This window comes from Lactuca virosa, chromosome 5 (assembly GCF_052849685.1).
Source record: "Lactuca virosa cultivar CGN04683 chromosome 5, Lactuca_virosa_CGN04683_v6, whole genome shotgun sequence".
Lineage (NCBI taxonomy): Eukaryota > Viridiplantae > Streptophyta > Magnoliopsida > Asterales > Asteraceae > Lactuca > Lactuca virosa.
In genome coordinates this window covers 252,603,417-252,621,296 of record NC_136430.1, presented here as the reverse complement: position 1 = coordinate 252,621,296, position 17,880 = coordinate 252,603,417, and the positions used below count along the sequence as shown (strand labels likewise).

At 36.0% G+C, this 17,880-nt stretch overlaps 1 protein-coding gene across 1 annotated transcript; it reads left to right on the top strand.

The window, feature by feature from the left end:
• Nucleotides 1-14,569: 14,569 nt before the first annotated feature.
• PAD4 (alpha/beta-Hydrolases superfamily protein) lies at nucleotides 14,570-17,672 on the top strand. The gene is made up of 4 exons (XM_079051131.1): nucleotides 14,570-14,800; nucleotides 15,029-15,386; nucleotides 15,479-16,192; nucleotides 16,758-17,672. The coding sequence occupies exons 1-4, from the start codon at nucleotides 14,781-14,783 to the stop codon at nucleotides 17,571-17,573; spliced, it is 1,908 nt and encodes a 635-aa protein (XP_078907257.1). The 5' UTR covers nucleotides 14,570-14,780; the 3' UTR covers nucleotides 17,574-17,672.
• The last annotated feature ends 208 nt before the right edge of the window (nucleotides 17,673-17,880 follow it).

Sequence of the window (17,880 nt, the reverse complement as noted above, 5' to 3'; positions counted from 1 at the left end):
AAGTTAAAGGATATGGGAAGATCACAAATGGACAATTCACAGTGAATCGTGTTGCATATGTTGAAGGTCTCCAACATAACTTGATAAGTGTTTCTCAACTTGTTGTGGGCACTGGCAATCAAGTTCTCTTTAACGAAGAAGGAAGTATTATTTCGAATGTCAACACAAACGAAGTGTTACTGAAATCCAAAAGGAAAGGTGACATGTTCACTCTGGACATCAGTCCTATTGTAGGCAAACCTGCTGTATGCCTTCTTTCGAAAGCCACATCTGATCTAAGTTGGCTATGGCATCGAAGACTTTCACATCTCAACTTTCGAAACATCAATAAACTGGTGGTACAAGATCTGGTAAGAGGTTTACCTGTACTTAAATTTGATAATGATTCTTGATGTGCAGCTTGTGAAGTTGGCAAGCAACATAAACAAGGTCATCCAATTACGATAGATTCGAAAATTGTGGCACCTCTGGAGCTTTTACATATTAATTTGTGTGGTCCTTCGACTGTTTCAACTCTCAACAAGAAACGATACATTTTAGTTATTGTTGATGATTTTTCCAGATTTACGTGGGTTTATTTTCTCAGGCTTAAATCTGAAGTTGCACAAATCATGATTGATTTTATCAAAAAGATGGAAACAACATTAAATAAGATTGTTCGAAAAATCAAGTGTGATCATGGAACTGAATTTAAGAACAATGTTCTTGATTCATTTTTGGTGGACAAAGGGATTTCACATAATTTTTCATCTCCTTACACACCACAACAAAATGGTGTTGTAGAACGAAGGAATCGCTCACTGTGCGAAGCAGCAAGAACCATGTTGGCATATGCGAATTTACCTCAATATCTTTGGGCTGAGGCAATATCCATTGCATGTTTTACTCAGAACAGATCTTTCATACACAGGCGTTTTAATATTACACCATACGAAATTCTGAATAATCGTAAACCTAATGTGAAATTCTTTCATGTTTTCGGATGTAGGTGCTTTATTATGAATCTCAAGGATCATCTTTCGAAATTTCAAGCAAAAGCTGATGAAGAGATTTTTCTTGGATATTCGCACAATTCTGTCGCATATCGTATGTTAAATAAGCGAACACGAAAAGTGGAAGAAACTTTCAATCTCACATTCGATGATTACTATGTTAAACAAAATGAGCATAAATTTGCAAATCATCCAATTTTACAAGACACACAAGTTGAAACTGAATCTTTACAAATGGATGATATTGATTATGATTTGATTTTTGGAATTTCAGATCATGCAGTCGATGCTGAAATTCATGCTCCTGATAATCACATACCCGAATTTGCGAAGTTTACTGATGAATCAACATCAACTCCTCAAGAAATAAACGAAAGTATACAAAACAATCCAGTGGAGGGGGAGCACTTGGATTCGAATACATTAGATAATGACGAGCATTCTTTCGAGGGGGGGAAAGAAACATTAAATGATGATGTTGAGGGGGAGCATAATGTTGAGGGGGAGCATATAGAAAATATTGAAAATACTAATGATTTTGATGATGTTTGTTCGATTGCAGGTTCTGACAATGATGATATATACGAAGATGCACCTTTGGAATTTGATCAAGCATATCCACCAATGGAAAAATGGACAAAAGATCATCCGAAGGATCAAGTAATTGGGAATCCACAAGAGGGAGTTTTAACAAGAGCTCAAATTCGTGCAAAGAATGAGGTATTGAATACTCATCAAGAATTTTGCATGTTCAATGTTTTCATATCTAAAATTGAACCAAAAACAATTAAGGTTGCAATGGAACACTCAGATTGGGTTGTTGCAATGCAATCCGAGTTGTCTGAATTCGAACGAAACAAGGTTTGGAGATTAATTCCTAAACCTGAAAATGTTTCGATTGTCGGGTTAAAATGGATTTTCAAAAATAAAACTGACAAAGATGGAAACATTGTTCGAAACAAATCCAGACTTGTTGTTAAAGGATATTCACAACAAGAAGGAATCGACTATGAATAAACTTTTGCCCCTGTCGCAAGACTCGAGGTTGTTCGAATATTTCTGGCTTATGCAGCTCATAAAGATTTTGATGTTTATCAAATGGATGTGAAGTGTGCATTCTTAAATGGAGAGCTTGAAGAGACTGTTTATGTGGAACAACCCCCAGGTTTTATTAACGAAGAATATCCAAATCATGTTTATATTTTAGATAAGGCAGTTTATGGTTTAAAACAAGCACCAAGAGCATGGTATGCCACTCTTACTTCGTTTTTGAAACAATCTAAATTTAAACAAGGATCTGTTGACCCCACATTATTTCGAAAGAAAGTTGGGAATCATCTAATGCTTGTTCAAATTTATGTTGATGATATTATTTTTGGCTCAACTGACCCTGCTTTGTCTAAAGAATTCGAAGATTTGATGAAAAGTAAGTTCGAAATGAGCATGATGGGCAAAATCAATAATTTTCTTGGATTGAATATTCGTCAAAACAGAGAAGGGATTTTCATCAATCAAGAAAAATATACGAAGAATCCGCTCAAAAAATTTGGATTGACGAATAGCACAAAGTTACGAGTTCCAATGGCAACGGGCATAAAGTTAACACCATGATTACATAAACCTGCAGTTGACATAACTTTATATAGGAACATGATTGGTTCATTACTTTATCTTACAGCAAGTAGACCTGACATCATGTTTTCTGTGTGTAATTGTGCTAGGTATCAGTCTAATCCACGAGAACCACATCTCACTGCTGTGAAGAATATGTTTCGTTATCTTAAAGGAACAATTTCGTTAGGATTGTGGTATCCTTCGAAAACTGGGTTCTTTGTACAAGCATATTCGGATGCAGACTTGGGTGGTTGTAATCTTGATCTAAAAAGCACAAGTGGTGGATGTCAATTTCTTGATGGCAAATTAGTGAGCTGGCAATCGAAAAAGCAAACATGTGTATCAATCTCAACAGCTGAAGCAGAATATGTGGCTGCTGCTGCTTGCACTTCACAAATAATATGGATTCAAAGTCAATTACGTGATTATGCAATTAATATGAAAAAGATTCCATTATATTGTGATTCTCAAAGTGCAATACGAATTTGTCATAATCCTGTGCACCATTCGAAGACTAAACATATAGCTCTTCGTTACCACTTCATCAAGGATCACGTGGAGGATGGAAATATTGAAGTACATTTCGTGAAAACAACTGATCAGTTAGCTGATATTTTCACGAAAGCGTTAGATGAAAAATCTCTTGTAAGAATTATAGAAGGACTTGGAATGATCGATGGAAATTCTGTTCCATGCGAAAAAGGAGAAGAGCGACTGATCAAGAATGGTTCAGAGGCTCTGAATCAGTGATCACGTGTCATCGTTCAGTGTTCAGAGGTTACTGTTCATAGTCAACTCTTCGAACGCTTCGAATTCGTATGATTGTCACTTTTCAGTGAATTGGTAAAATGTAGTATGTTTGCAACAAGTACTTTCGTTTATTTAAGTAATTTCGTTTTTGAAAAATCAAAAACATCAAAAATATTTTCATTTTCTTTTGTTCTTCGTTTTCGAAAAATCAAAAACATCAAAAATATTTTCATTTTCTTTTGTTCTTCTTTTTCGAAAAATCAAAAACATCAAAAATATTTTTATTTTCTTGTGTTCTTCGTTTTCGAAAAATCAAAAACATCAAAAAGATTTTCACTTTATTTTGTTCTTTATTTTTGAAAATTCAAAACAACAAAAAGATTTTATATTTTTTTTTCTCCTTTAAGAACTTTGTTGCAGATCTTTCTGAACATACGAAGAGGCACATGCTTACAGATCTAAGGTCAGGTAAATGAATCTTACAACTCTTTACATTTTACTTATTTTGAACTAGTTAAGATGTCCCTAGAAGCATGCTGCTGCATGTTGTCCGAAGCCTCCAATGACTCAATGTGTGTGTACAAAAGCCTTAATGAACTTTTCATACGAAGATTTCTTCCCAATCAGGCTTGTATTCACATTAGTCTCCTAAGCTACCTGACTCTTCTCATATGAGTAAAGAGTTTACTGTTTTGTCCAAATATAACAGAGGTACACTTCGTGTCTTCACCAATCTTTTTCATCTAAAATTTCTTTCACAATCACACACAAAGACATATGTCCGAGAGGTCTCTGATCAAACCAATCGAGACTTAGACATATCAACAATCTGTGTTAATGATCTTACATCATGAGACCGTGATGAAAGTGAAACCCAAATTTCTTGCAAATTAAGGAATTGACGGGGAACTATGTTCTAGATTTTACGAAACATTTGTTTCAGTACCTATTTTCAAAACTCCAAATCATATTCATTTAATATGAGTGATCTTGATCAAACATTCGAAACCCACGATGTTAGTTACCCAACAAGATCCAACACAAAGTTTTTTCATGAATATGATTTCCGTGTGAGTTTACTTCACATCCCAAATTTACTTTAAACATTTTTCAAAACACACTTGTCACTGACTACACTGGTCAAACAAGTAATTTCTGTTACAATTACTCACCTTATGTTAAGGCTGATATGTAACGAAATTTATTAAGCCACCTATGTAGCCTTACAAAAGATGCCCTTTGAAACTTCTCTACAAGTTTTCGATTGTAATTCACGGGAATATACCCAAGCTGTTGATCATCTCTCTTGATGATTAACGAAGCAACCTTTGCCCGGGGTTTAACTGCATTCGTGTCAAATTAAATTTTTGACATCACAAAATCCCAAAATTTTTATTTCATTGTTTCTTGTTTAACTTTCTTTGGAACACTGCACTCACGAAATCCTTGAGGTTCTGAGTAACACCAACTCAGGCTGATGATTTCAAACATCTGGCATATGACTTCGCTTTTCATCCCAAAAGTGAAAGAGCCTAACTTCCATCCGAAGGGGTCCGACGATTACAATTCTCTTGGGGCAAACAAAACAGGCTGTATTTCAATGACGTATGATATCGTGTCCGGGTTTTATGGCGATGGGACAGTTACTTTTTGATGCATGGCTATTTCTACGGAGTAGTGGTCCGGTTTTCAAGGTGCCACGTCGGCAGTCATTAAATGCACATCCCGCTTTTAATTCAAACAAGAGTGTTACATATAAAAGGGGATTCAAGGGTCTTTTGTCACTTTACGCATTCAAAGATAATTCCCAATTCTCTCTGAATTTTCAACCTTTCAAAACCCTAACAATGGCGAATACTGCTAATGTCAATGCCGAACCTTCTCAAACTCCAAAAGATATTACTTCCATGCCTATTATGAAGATCCAGGGTACCAACTATCAAGTTGAAGCTGATGTATCTAAGTACCCTGAAGAATTGAAGATGCTCGTGATTGCCTTGAAGAATTCTGTTTTATCCAAGGCAATGTTCAATTCTTTCTCTGTACCGATTTCGTGGTTATCTCAAGCGGGATCAACAGCTTCAATCGCTAAAGCCTTTGATGCAGTCACGTTTAACCTAATCAATGACAAGAAGGTTAGACTCTTCTGTCAGATTCTTGATATTCCAAATTCTCCACCGTATGAGGATTTTACTTATCCTCAAATTGTCCACATGTTCAATGAGATGGGACATCAACCACTCCTATCCAAAATCAGTGATTTCAAGAAGTCAGGTCTTCCTAAGATTTGGAATTTTCTTTTTGGAATCTTTTTACGTTGCTTAACTGGTAGAACAGTGGGGTTAGACAAAGGAAGAATGGAGGTATACGACATGGTTGCGGGGCTATACTATGATTTACCGGTGGATTATGCTTCGCAGTTATGGAAGGAGTTCAAGAAAAGTGTTGACAACACGGACGCTGTACATGGTATTTCGTGTGCAAGATACTGGAGTTTGATCTTGCAGTACTTCTACAACAAAGAGGGTATTTTAGTAGCCAATGATGAAGAAAAAGTCACTTTTCATGTATATAGCAGTCCAAAGGAGGTGATTGATGATGCTGATGAGTTCCCAAGTGTTGCGCGCATTCCTGATGCAATGCTAAAAAGAGTTGATCCTACGAACTCAGTTTTGTTGACTTATCTGCAAACAATAGATACTATAGTGACAACTGGTGTTCTATTGGAAAAAGAGAAGAAGAAATCGAAAAGGGGGAAGAAGAATGAAGCTGGTTCTTCTGCAAAACTGGTGAAGGAAACGAAGCCCAAAAAGTCATCTAAGAAGAAACCCGTAATAGTCGAACAAATTGTTCAAACGGATGTGTCTATCGCTGTTAAAGAACCAGTTACTTCACCTACTGTTGAAGAAACCCAAGTAAAAGAAATAATCCCTTCGAAGACTGGGGTTTTTTGTAGATTTAAGATGAGGTCTCGAAAATCTTCACCCCACGTTGTTCGTAAACCACAACATACAAATCAAGGTGTATTATTCAGGGAAGTTCTAGCACCTGTTTCTCCATCATCAAAGAAACGAAGGGCTGAAGATGTGGCAAAATAGTTGACACAAACGAAAACGAAGAAGTCCAGAAAACTTATCATTGCCACTACTTCAACAGAAGACGAAGAAAGAATTCCTGAAACTCCGGAAGCTGATCTTGTCAAAGAAAGTTCGATTCCTGAAGACATAAGTCTTATTCCACCCGAAGTTTCGTATGTCAAGTCATCTAATGAGGAGACACGAACTTCTGACATCACTGTAGACGTATCTAATACGGATATAAATGTTAACATGGGTGAAGAAGGAGCGAAGACTGATGCTCAAGGTAATCTTAATGTCACTTCTGATATTATCGTATCTTTACCTCCAGTAACTTCTACAACTGATTCACCCACATTCAACAACATAATCAATACCCCTTTCACTTCCATCTTTTCTTCACAATCTACTGATCCACCCAAACCTACTTCACCTGTTGATGATACAATGATGCTGGAGAATGAAACTGATAACGAAGGTTTTGGAGGAACTTTTGAAGATCTAAAGTTTGATGAAGAAGAAGAAAATTTTCCAGATCATATGTTGATGACCTCGAAGCAGTACAAAATTTTGAATACGAAGTTGAATGCTATCATTCAATCTCAAGCTGATTTTGGGGGAGGTTCATCAGTATCAAGTCTGGAAGTTGATACTATGTTAAAGATGATGGAATCACGGATAATCAGCAAAGTCTCCGGAATGGTGAAAGATTCCGAGTCCGTTATTTTGGAGAAGGTTGACTACACTGATCAGAATAACGAACTTCGTGTTAAATCTCAACGATCTGATTTTATGGGTGAGGTCAAGGATCTGAAAAGCACAACAAAAGAACGACATGTTCTTTTTGTTCAAGAAGTTAAGAAGGTACGCGAAGATGTCAACATGCAAATTCGTGAACTTCGTGAAGACATGCAGAGAGAAGTTCAAAGTGTTCAACAAGATTATACTTCAATCCATCAGAAGGTTGACATTATTTGTGACGCTGTCACCAAATTTGTCAAATTGTACGAAAGCATGAGTCCTCAACTTACTCATCTTTCTGAATTAGAGAACAAGAATTTTGGCGAGTTGCTTGTTTTGTTAAAAGAGTTAAAGGAGTTGTCTGTGAAACCAGTGTTCACTTCGTTTATCACTCCAGAATTTTTATCTCAAAAATTCATCCAGTTCGAAGCTATTCTTCACAAACAATTATCTCCTTTTACTCGCATTTCAAGTCTTCTTCCAACAGTATCAGATGCCCCACCTGCTTTCACAGGGGTGCAAGGGGGAGAAAAGATAGATGAATATAAGAAGACTGGTGAAGAAGTAAAGGCGAGTAAATAAGATTCGAAGGTGGTGTGAAAAGTGTTTCCTTCGAAGATTCCAACTACTAAGCCTGTTATTGTATCTGCTGGTTCAGTTACTTCAATTGTGGTCACAACGGTTCCGATGACCAGATCAGTTACTAAAGGTGTTGTGATTGGAGAAGCTGCTGGAAGTGCTTCGAAACCAAAGATTGTGGTGGGAGAGTCTGAGTCTAAAGATAAAGGTAAAGCCAATATCATAGAAAAGACTAAGGAAGAAAAGAAGGCTGAAGTGGATGCGGAGTTGGAAAAGATGAGGCGTATTCAAAGTGTTATGGCTCTTCGTGCACAAGACCCTATGGGTTTGGAAAAAGGAGATCCTTCGAAGCAATACAACTATGAAACAATTGAGGCAAAAGTCATGTTTGATCATATGTATTCATTCGAAAAGGTGCCAAAACAGAGTTATGTGGTTACAAACACTGATGTAAGTCAGCTTGACTTTCCTATAAATGAAATGATGTTCATCATGCCTCAGTTTAAAGCAGAAATTATGTGTAAAGACAAAGAAGAAGGGAAGAAGATAAAAATTCATTTTCATTCAGTGTTGGCGAAAGCACCTGAAGAAGTCTGGGCACTGTTAAAAATCAAGAAAGTTATAAGCATCAAAAGAGACATGGTTTTCGAAAATATTATTCAGAATCTCAAATACACAGTGATCAGATCAAATGGAAAAGTTTATGAGTTTACCATTGCTTATTTTCCGATAATGAACTTGTATGATCTTATACAAGTTGCATTAATCCTGAAAGACAAGTCATTCTCCTTTCTACAAGAAACAGAGCCAGATGTTTTCCAACTTGGAGTAAAACACATCAAGATCTTTATTGAAAATTATTTTGAGTGTCTTGCTCAAACTGATGTGGAATTGGCTACTGCGAAAGGTATTGAAATTACTGCACCAATGGCTCCTACGAAGAAACAAGTAGATCTGAAGAAATATGAAGATGGTGAAATCTGCTTAAAACCATTGGGGATTGTCTTCGCAGGAAAAGACAAAGTTGGTAGAGCAAAGCGGTTCTTGTTCCAAACGTGCGAAGTGGAGAGATATGCAACTTCTCAGTATACGAACTTAATTGTTCGTATGAACCAATGCAGGAAGAATAATGAAGGAGACAAGAAGGAGATTAAGAAGGTCATTGCATGGTACACAGAGATACGAAGAGTGATGATGTATTCAATTCAACTGCTTACAAGTTGAAGACTTCGACTTTGATTACAAAGGGGGAGATTGTAAGGGTAAATAGAGTTGTAATCAGTCGAAGGGTTTCATGTCTTCGAATGTACTGAGTCTTCGTATCTTATGTAATCTATTTTACTAGGGCATTGTATTCAAAGCTTAACGCATAGTCCTTAGTATATTTTTTGTACACTTTCCTCTCCTATAAATAGGAGTGTTTACTAGAGTCATGGGGACGAGTCTTTACAGGATTGTCATTTGTACTCTGTAAAACTTGAGAACGTAATAGAGCTGAAACAAGATCATATTTACATCTGTGTTCAAATCTCACAATCCTACTTTGATCATTAAACTCTGATTCATTTCATACTCGATTCTTTGTTTCATCAGTTACAGTTCATGCCTAATCGATTCCCTACTTTTTTATGATACTCTTGAACTATTCAAAGTTTCAGACTTGTGCTTAATCATATAAACACAATCACATCTACTGAAACTACCAGTAAATATGACGTAGTAATATATGTCATCCCTTGTGGTGGATCTGATGGGTCTATACACATTAGTGTATATAAGATCCGACAATCCTTTGTCTCCATTACATGTCCATCTGAATGGTGACTACGTCGTCTTGCGAACGTACAAGACTCGCATACATCATCCAACTCAAGGTCAAATAATTCCAAGTCTGGTCCAATTGGAGCTTGGTGACGCGATTCTTCCTAATGTTGCCACGACGATCATGCCACAAGTGAGATCATATCTAAACTATTATAGGAATCAATGTTCAAGTCATCATTGCTATTATTAGAATTGAAAACTACAATTTCATGAATGCCAATTACAAGAGGATGTTTTAAACATAAAACCATCATCTTTATAAACTAGAATATCACCATTCCATTATCAAATAAAAACTGAAACTCGTGTTTATACGATGCATAAAATGAAATTTTGGTTTATAGACATCTCCAAAAAGTAATAGCAAATAACTAGTTTATCGTAACTCCATTGCTAAGTACAAGCTTGAAATTCCCAATCATTGAGACATGCGACATTCATCCATTCACATGATTGGATTCAACTCTTGATGCGTAAGCTTCCTTCCTTCCTTTAGATCCTAAAATGCCATCCAAATGTGATTACCACATCATGCATCAAGGAACCATGCATTGGATTTATTTGGATTTGGATCATTCAAGTACTTGATGTAGAGTCAAACACTTGACTTTACCATCTTAGATACTTAGGGAAATCTTTATTTCTTATGATCCTTGTCATTGCATTAATCGCAACTTGCCTCTTTTGAATCATGGTTGCATGGAATATAGGACATACCAATTCCATTCCTTCATAATGGGAAGTTTCGACCGAAACTGTTCCTTTCCATTTAGGATTCGAACGTTTCCTCTTGTTTCCAGTTTCCTTACATTGGAGAAGGTTTACGAAATCCATCAATGTTTTTCTCCATATATTCATATGATAAATCAATTTGAAATTCTCATAAGAACTAATGGAACGTATTACAGTATGAATTGTAACGGTTTTGATGTTTATTTCGAAGAGTCTTAATAAAAGTTTTAGTTTTCTATCAAAGTCTTGTTAATTCAAATACCGTGTTTCACTTTTTCATGTTTTAAACCAACTTCTAGAATATTTAATTATGTTAAAAAATCCACATTCGGTCGCATTCTCGGGAGTGAATGTTAGAATTAAAGATTGTCATGAGTATTGGTTGATTGACCAATGTTGCTTTGGGCATTGGCATTGCAATTGAGATTGCGCTAATACTGCATAAGTACTTGAAAATAGAGATTTTAATTATTGGAACAACACACACTAAGAGATTACTTCATGGATTTAGTCATGGGTAATTCTTAAGTGGCAATATCTTTTATTCTTCAAACAAAGATACATATGAGGTTTTGTTTACAAAACCTACTGTGCATTGGCGTGCTCTAACGTTATCCGTAACTAGTAGTAATAAAGGGTATTTCCATGTACGATTGGATGAGTAGGAAAAAACTATGTAGTCGAAGTTGATTTGTTCCTTCTCGTTATTGGGAAGCGATATCTATGAGCCCCTCGATGATTTGATCCTGACATCTGAAGTGCTTGGCCGAGCCCTAACAAAATTGATGTGTTCGGTTTAGTTTTCAGATGTAATGTCAGAAACCGTTCATCGAGAAACAAAATGTTGAACAATAAGATTGACGCATATCCATGACTCGTGTTCATAGAGATATCTAGAACAAAGGAATAAATTGATCACTTGTCACCAAATTCTAATAAGAGTTTGGAAGTTGCAATAGATGACTACTCCTGTTGATTGTTAGTGAAATATTTTGATCCTAAAAAGTTGACGACATGTACAAGTGGGAGACCGCTGGAAATGGTGTCCTAGGTCATTAATATTTTGGTAATATTTCTAATAATAGCAAGGTCCTTTTGGGTTGGCCTCATGACCCAAATAACATACGGAAAAAGAAGATTAATAATGTGTTAATTTATTAAGGAATTATTAAATTAATTAGAAATTATTTTGATAAGTTATTGAAAAGGATTTAATTAATTTAAGAGGTTGAATATTAATTAATCATAATCATTAATTGGAATATTTCAGAACCTCCCGAGAGATTGTAGGGATAGTTTTCATATCTCGTGGATAAGGATCTGGCAGGTTTAACTCAGATTAGGATAAACCCTAGAGCTTGTATCGTTCTGGAATACTCTTTGCTCCACTATAAATAGACTGCTAGGGTAAAACCTAGAGCTAGTTATTCCTTCACCTAAAATCGTCAAAACCCTACCTCTCTCTCTCTCTCTCTCTCTCTTTCCTTGGACGAAAATCAAAACCTCTCTCTTAGGGTTTGGTGATTTTCAAATAAACTCTAACTTGGGTTAAATCCTTTTCACTTTTGGTGTTGTGGGTCTGATTCCATTAGAGTGGTTCTCTTTTGGATCCTTCATCTAGCAACACGTTGATACACACAAGATCACAAACAAGATTTAGAATCCGAGGTTGGTAATTCTTTCTATGATGTTTTTCAAAGTATGTTGCTATAATAGTAAAACATAGATCCTAGGTTGCATGTACACTTTGGTGTGTGTGTGTATATATATATATATATATATATATATATATATATATATATATATATATATATATATATATATATATATATATATATATATCAAGTTTTGATTTTTCCGCTGCCTTAGATAGTGTACTTGATGCTTATAATTGGGGTGAAATTGGTACGCTACCGATTAGTTTTGTGCTTTTAAGTGGTAATAACTATAGACTAATGCGACCGAATAAATGATAAATTTTTACGCCTTTAATTTCAATTGAAGAGAAAAATCATATTCATGTTGATTGTGCGTAAGAATTTATCATTTTTCCACAAATGAATACATAGAATCACAAATGAATATACTTGTTCTCGCGTTCTCAACCTTTTAGGTGTTCTCATTTGATCCTTTCCCTATATATATATATATATATATATATATATATATATATATATATATATATATATATATATATATAATCATGATTTTGCAATTCAGTCTAGAAGAAAAATTCAAACACTACAAAGATATATCGTTGGGACATTATGGGTTACACCACCAAATTTGTGTTTGGAAAAGAACTAATTAGGACACTTGTATGGGAAAAAATGGAATACGAGTAAGTGATGATGGGTTGTGTTAGAAAAATGGTTTAGTGGCACTTAGAAATCTGAGAATCGTGATAATCACTTTCAAATCGAAGTATTTGGGTGGTACTCCCAAATCCTCAATTGGATAAGACTAAGAGAAAATCAGAGAGAAAGAAAGAGAATGAGACGGTGTAATTTCGTGAGTACCAAAAAACTGACTAAAAATTGGTTATAAACCTTCCTTGTCTGAAAAATTGCCAAAACTGTCATATAACAGTTTTTCTCAACAGTCAAAACTGTCATAAATCCAGGTTTTGTATAAGGATTAATGCATAGTCAAAAATGGCTCTGCCACTTGGACCCCGCCAGGGTGCTGCCCCCGGACCTCCGTTCGTTCAGGGGCTTCGCCCCTAAATGACAGTATACTTTGATACTTGATCAAACTTAAACAAGTGTGTACTCCACATCTTCCTTACTTGTTTAATATTTAACAAGATCATTTTTAGTCAACAAAGTAATCCCATTACACTTAAATAACATTGATGATAACAAATCACCAACAGGTTGCACCTCAAGAGAACCTTTGACTAACATTAGAATCAACGTGAATTTGTTTAGAAGACACCCATAACAAAAACAGAATGCATAATTTGTTGGACAATGATCGTTTGCTTGAAGAGAGAGAGAAACGGAAAAAAATGTTTGACTGAAATGAAATTAATGAAATGGTCATGTGGCGATCCGAGTATGGTGAAATCTGTATACTCGGTTTTATGTGCATAAAATTTGGGAAGCGGTTATAAGATTTTATGGAATATTAGTCTTAAACTAAAGTTAAGGGTGTTAAAGGACACTTTTTCAATTACCGATACCCTTCATTTTAACAAATTGATGTATAAATCTTCCATTGTCGTCATAATTATTGTGTGATGGTTCCGACATGGTTTTGGTAGTGTAAAATGACCACCATGGTCAATAGAATTTGGGCTGATCATCATAACAATCATTGATTTTGGGAATCGAATTTCAACAACACAAATTATCAATTTCCATTAGAAAACAATCACAAATTTAAGATTTTTAAAGTTAATGAGTGTGAGACCAGAAACAGAAAAAGGAGATGACATCTGAAGAGTAAAGGATTGGGAAAGTGATAGTTTTTAAGAGAGAGAGAGAGAGAGAGAGAGAGAGAGAGAGAGAGAGAGAGAGAGAGAGAGAGAGAGAGAGATTTATAGTTTGGGATAATTTGCGCGCTTGGTCCCTAACTTGTTTTTTTTAACTCGGAAGGTCCTTACTGTTTGTTTTTGTTACGCGCTTGGTCCCTACTGTTTGTTTTTGTTACGCGCTTGGTCCATGTCTTACCTAAAAAAACTATTATTTAAATAGGAAAAAATGATGGGGTATGTAAGGTAGGTGATGGGTATGGTTGAAGGTGTGTTTATTTAAATAAATTAAAAAATCACGGACAAAATAGTCTTTTTAAGTAAGACAGGACCAAACGCGTAATAAAAACAAACATTAGGGACCTTCCGAGTTAAAAAAACAAGTTATGGACCAAACGTGCAAATTACCCTAAACCATAGGGACCATTCGTGTAATTTACTCTATTATTAATGTATATAAAAGTATAAAAAGAAAATAGAAAAATATATCACAAAGGATAATACACTAATATGAGCTTTTTTGGACTATGGGTGCAACAAAGACAAACCAAAAGGACCAACCATATTAAAAATATAATACCAAAAGTGTGAATTTGGGCAACCCGTCCCTTAGGTATCAAATGTGTAACTTACTCTAATATAAATTATTAAAAAACAGAGAGGTGTAATTTGAAACAATTTTACAAATACAAAGGGCTAAATGAGATTTTTTAATAAAATATTATAAAAACAATTGCATTGTCAAAGTGAAATTAAAAGATATACTATGAAATGATGGATTCATAGGGTGCACAGTAGCACAAGGGCATGGACTGTTACAGTTGACTCGACTGCCTAACCCAAACTTTCCCAAAGCCGCCTTCTATAAGACTTTGTTACACAATTTCTCCCACATGAATGATCATGATTTCAAACTCACTCACCCAATTCTTCTTCTAATTTCTTTTTCAAGTTGAAGGAATAAACAAAGAAAAAGAAATCAGAATCATCTTGACAATGGAAACAGAAGCTTCACCGTAAGTCTCCCAAATCGTTTCTTTCTTTCTTTTCCTTTCCAGATATTCTTTTCTGGTTTTTTAAATTCCAACAAGTATGTGGCAGAAGTAACAAACTTCTACAGTCCTATACTATCAATTGGATAAGAGGACGAAGAAAATTCATAGCGAAATTTCGTCGAACATGTTGTCGTCAATTACTTCTGGGGTATTTATTGATAGTTTTGTATTCGTTAATGAATTGGGCAGGTTCGAGACGAGTGAGATGTTGGCGAGGTTTTTGGGGTCAACGCCATTGTTACCGGAGTCATGGAAGCTCTGTGGACGATCAAACGTCATGGCGCCTCAAGGGTTCTTGACTGATGAAATCGGAGGTGTTACGTATGTGGCGTTTTCCGGCGTCCAATCGATTGATGGGCTGGACCCGTTTTTCGGGAGTTTAGTACCTCTGTCGGCTGCCTCCGGTGTCTCTCCTTTCTCCGGTGGTGGCGATGGAGGTATGTTTTCGGCGTTTCAGAAACAAGGAGGCGAGAATTCCGCGATGGTGGATGCCGGATTACTTCACCTGTTTTTGGCTATATACCATACCCCCGTTTTCCAAAATCAGGTTTGTTTCCTACTTTCCTCTATTATCTTCCGTTCTCCGATCAAGGATTCCGGCATAATTGAAGTCATATAACGAAAGTGTTGACCTTGCAGATGTTCGAAATCATGAAAAAACGAAAACCGGTGGTGTTCACCGGACACTCCCTCGGAGGCGCCATCGCCGCCCTGTCTTCACTTTGGCTCCTCTCATATCTCCAATCAATCTCCTCCCCTCCCTCTGTAATTTGCTTCACCTTCGGCTCCCCTTTGATCGGAAACCAATCCCTTTCCAAAGCCATCCAACAACAACGATTGGGTGGCAACTTCTGTCACCTCGTTTCAAAATTCGACCTCCTCCCACGGCTGCTCTTCGCACCATTATCTCCGATCATCACCCACCTCCACACCCTCCTGAAATCATGGCACTTAACCATGAATTCGCCGTTTTTCATTCGGGATCTAGGTACACAACTCACCGAACATGAGAAATTCGAGTTATTCCATTTTATACTGGGTTGTGTTGACTCTATCGCTCGATCACCGGAAGTGATGACAAATCGTTCTTCGTTTGTACCATTTGGGAACTTCATGTTTTGCTCCGACGATGGAGCGATTTGCATCGATGACATTAGTGCTATTGTTAGAATGCTTCACTTGACTTTTGCGTCTGGATCTCCAAGTTTGTGTATCGATGATCATCTCGAGTATGAAAGTTACGTTGAAAAGATTAATTTACAGTTCTTGAATCGGAGTGAAGAAGAGCTTTGTGAATCTAACACCTATGAAGCCGGAGTTACATTCGCTTCGCAATCGATATCTTCTGGTCATGTAAGGCGCTTATTTATTTATTTATTTCTGTGATAATAATTAAAAAATTCGAATTTTTTTAGAAGTTGTTCTTTTGTGCATAAAGAAAGACCAATGACTAAAGTTTTGCTTTATTTTCTTCCTAAAATGTTGTAAGAATAAAATATGTTTAATTACAATCTAAAAGAAAAAAAAATGAGAACAAAACTATAAAATATCAAAACTTATAATATGCATACATAATCCTTCAAAAAGACTTATTTTTGTCATGTCATTTTCCACTAATATTTAATTCAAAGCAACAAATTTTCACAAACGTTGGCGATTTTATACCCACCACTTAAAAATAAGTCGTCCTTTTGGAATATTAAAAAGACTTTCTTTCAACATCCATTGGAGGTTTTCATATTACTTTTATAATTTTATAATTTAATTTGTTTTTTATATTTAAGTGTAACAGAAACAATCATATATAGCTTACCCTATTATGTTATTGTTAATTGTTAATAGGAACATATGGTTACACCCGTTAAAGATTGCCTAAATATATAGCTTACCCTATTATGTTATTGTTAATTGTTAATAGGAACATATGGTTACACCCGTTAAAGATTGCCTAAAGACAGCTAGGCGAATTGGGCGTACCCCGAACCTCCAAAGTGCTAGACTAGCCATTTGTCTATCAAAATTCGCACCCTTACGTGCGCAAATCGAGTGGTACAAAGCGTCATGTGACAAATCAGATGACCAACTCGGGTACTACGATTCCTTTAAACTACGCGGACCATCTAAACGTGATTTCAAAGTTGTGATGAACACAATCAAACTAGGCGAATTTTGGGACAGTGTGATCGGCATGTTGGAAAACAACCAACTCCCCCACGATTTCCACAAACGAGCCAAATGGGTGTACGCATCCCAATCCTATAAACTTCTCGTTGAACCACTAGACATAGCCGAGTACTACAAAAATGGGGACCACCGCAAAAATGGACATTATCTGAAAGGTGGGAGACACACACGATATACAATTTTTGATAAGTGGTGGCAGGAACGCGAACGTGACAGGTTTGGGGATACAGACGGATACAGTCGGAGGAGTAAGTTTGCGAGTTTGACACAAGATTCATGTTTTTGGGCGAAAGTGGAGGAGGCTCGAGAGTGGCTCGAGAATGTTAGAAGTGAGCGGGACCCGAGGCGGTTCGCAGGGTTGTGGGCGGGTATTGAGAAATTTGAAAATTATGCAAAAGGGTTGGTTGAGAGGAAAGAGGTGTCTATTGATGTTTTGGCTAGAAATTCTAGTTATATGGTTTGGGTGGAGGAGTTGAGGGTGTTAAAATTGCATTTTCAACAATTTTCTAATCAGATTCCCGGGGCTTTGGATAGGAAGGTTGTGCCATAGGTTTTAATGTCTATCTTTGACCCCTTAACTATATATAACTTAAAATAAGTTGTGGTCGTTTTATTGTAATAATTATTTATCTATTATCTTAGGTCTCAATCATTTTTGTTTATTAATCTTACTTTTTTGTGAAAAGGGTAAAGATATAGTAAAAATCATTGAGATAACTTATTAAACAAAAGTAATGCTATGATAAAATCTTAATATTTTGTGCCAGTTTACAGTTTAATCCAACGTTTATTTTTTTAATAGAAAAGTCCCGATTATCTAATTTTGTACGAGAAACTGTCATTTTTCCGTTGAAAAT

Coding starts and splice junctions, on each gene's coding strand:
- PAD4 (XM_079051131.1), top strand. CDS start 14,781: ATGGAAACAGAAGCTTCACC. Junction 14,801..15,028: donor ATGGAAACAGAAGCTTCACC/GTAAGTCTCCCA, acceptor TGAATTGGGCAG/GTTCGAGACGAGTGAGATGT. Junction 15,387..15,478: donor CCCCCGTTTTCCAAAATCAG/GTTTGTTTCCTA, acceptor TTGACCTTGCAG/ATGTTCGAAATCATGAAAAA.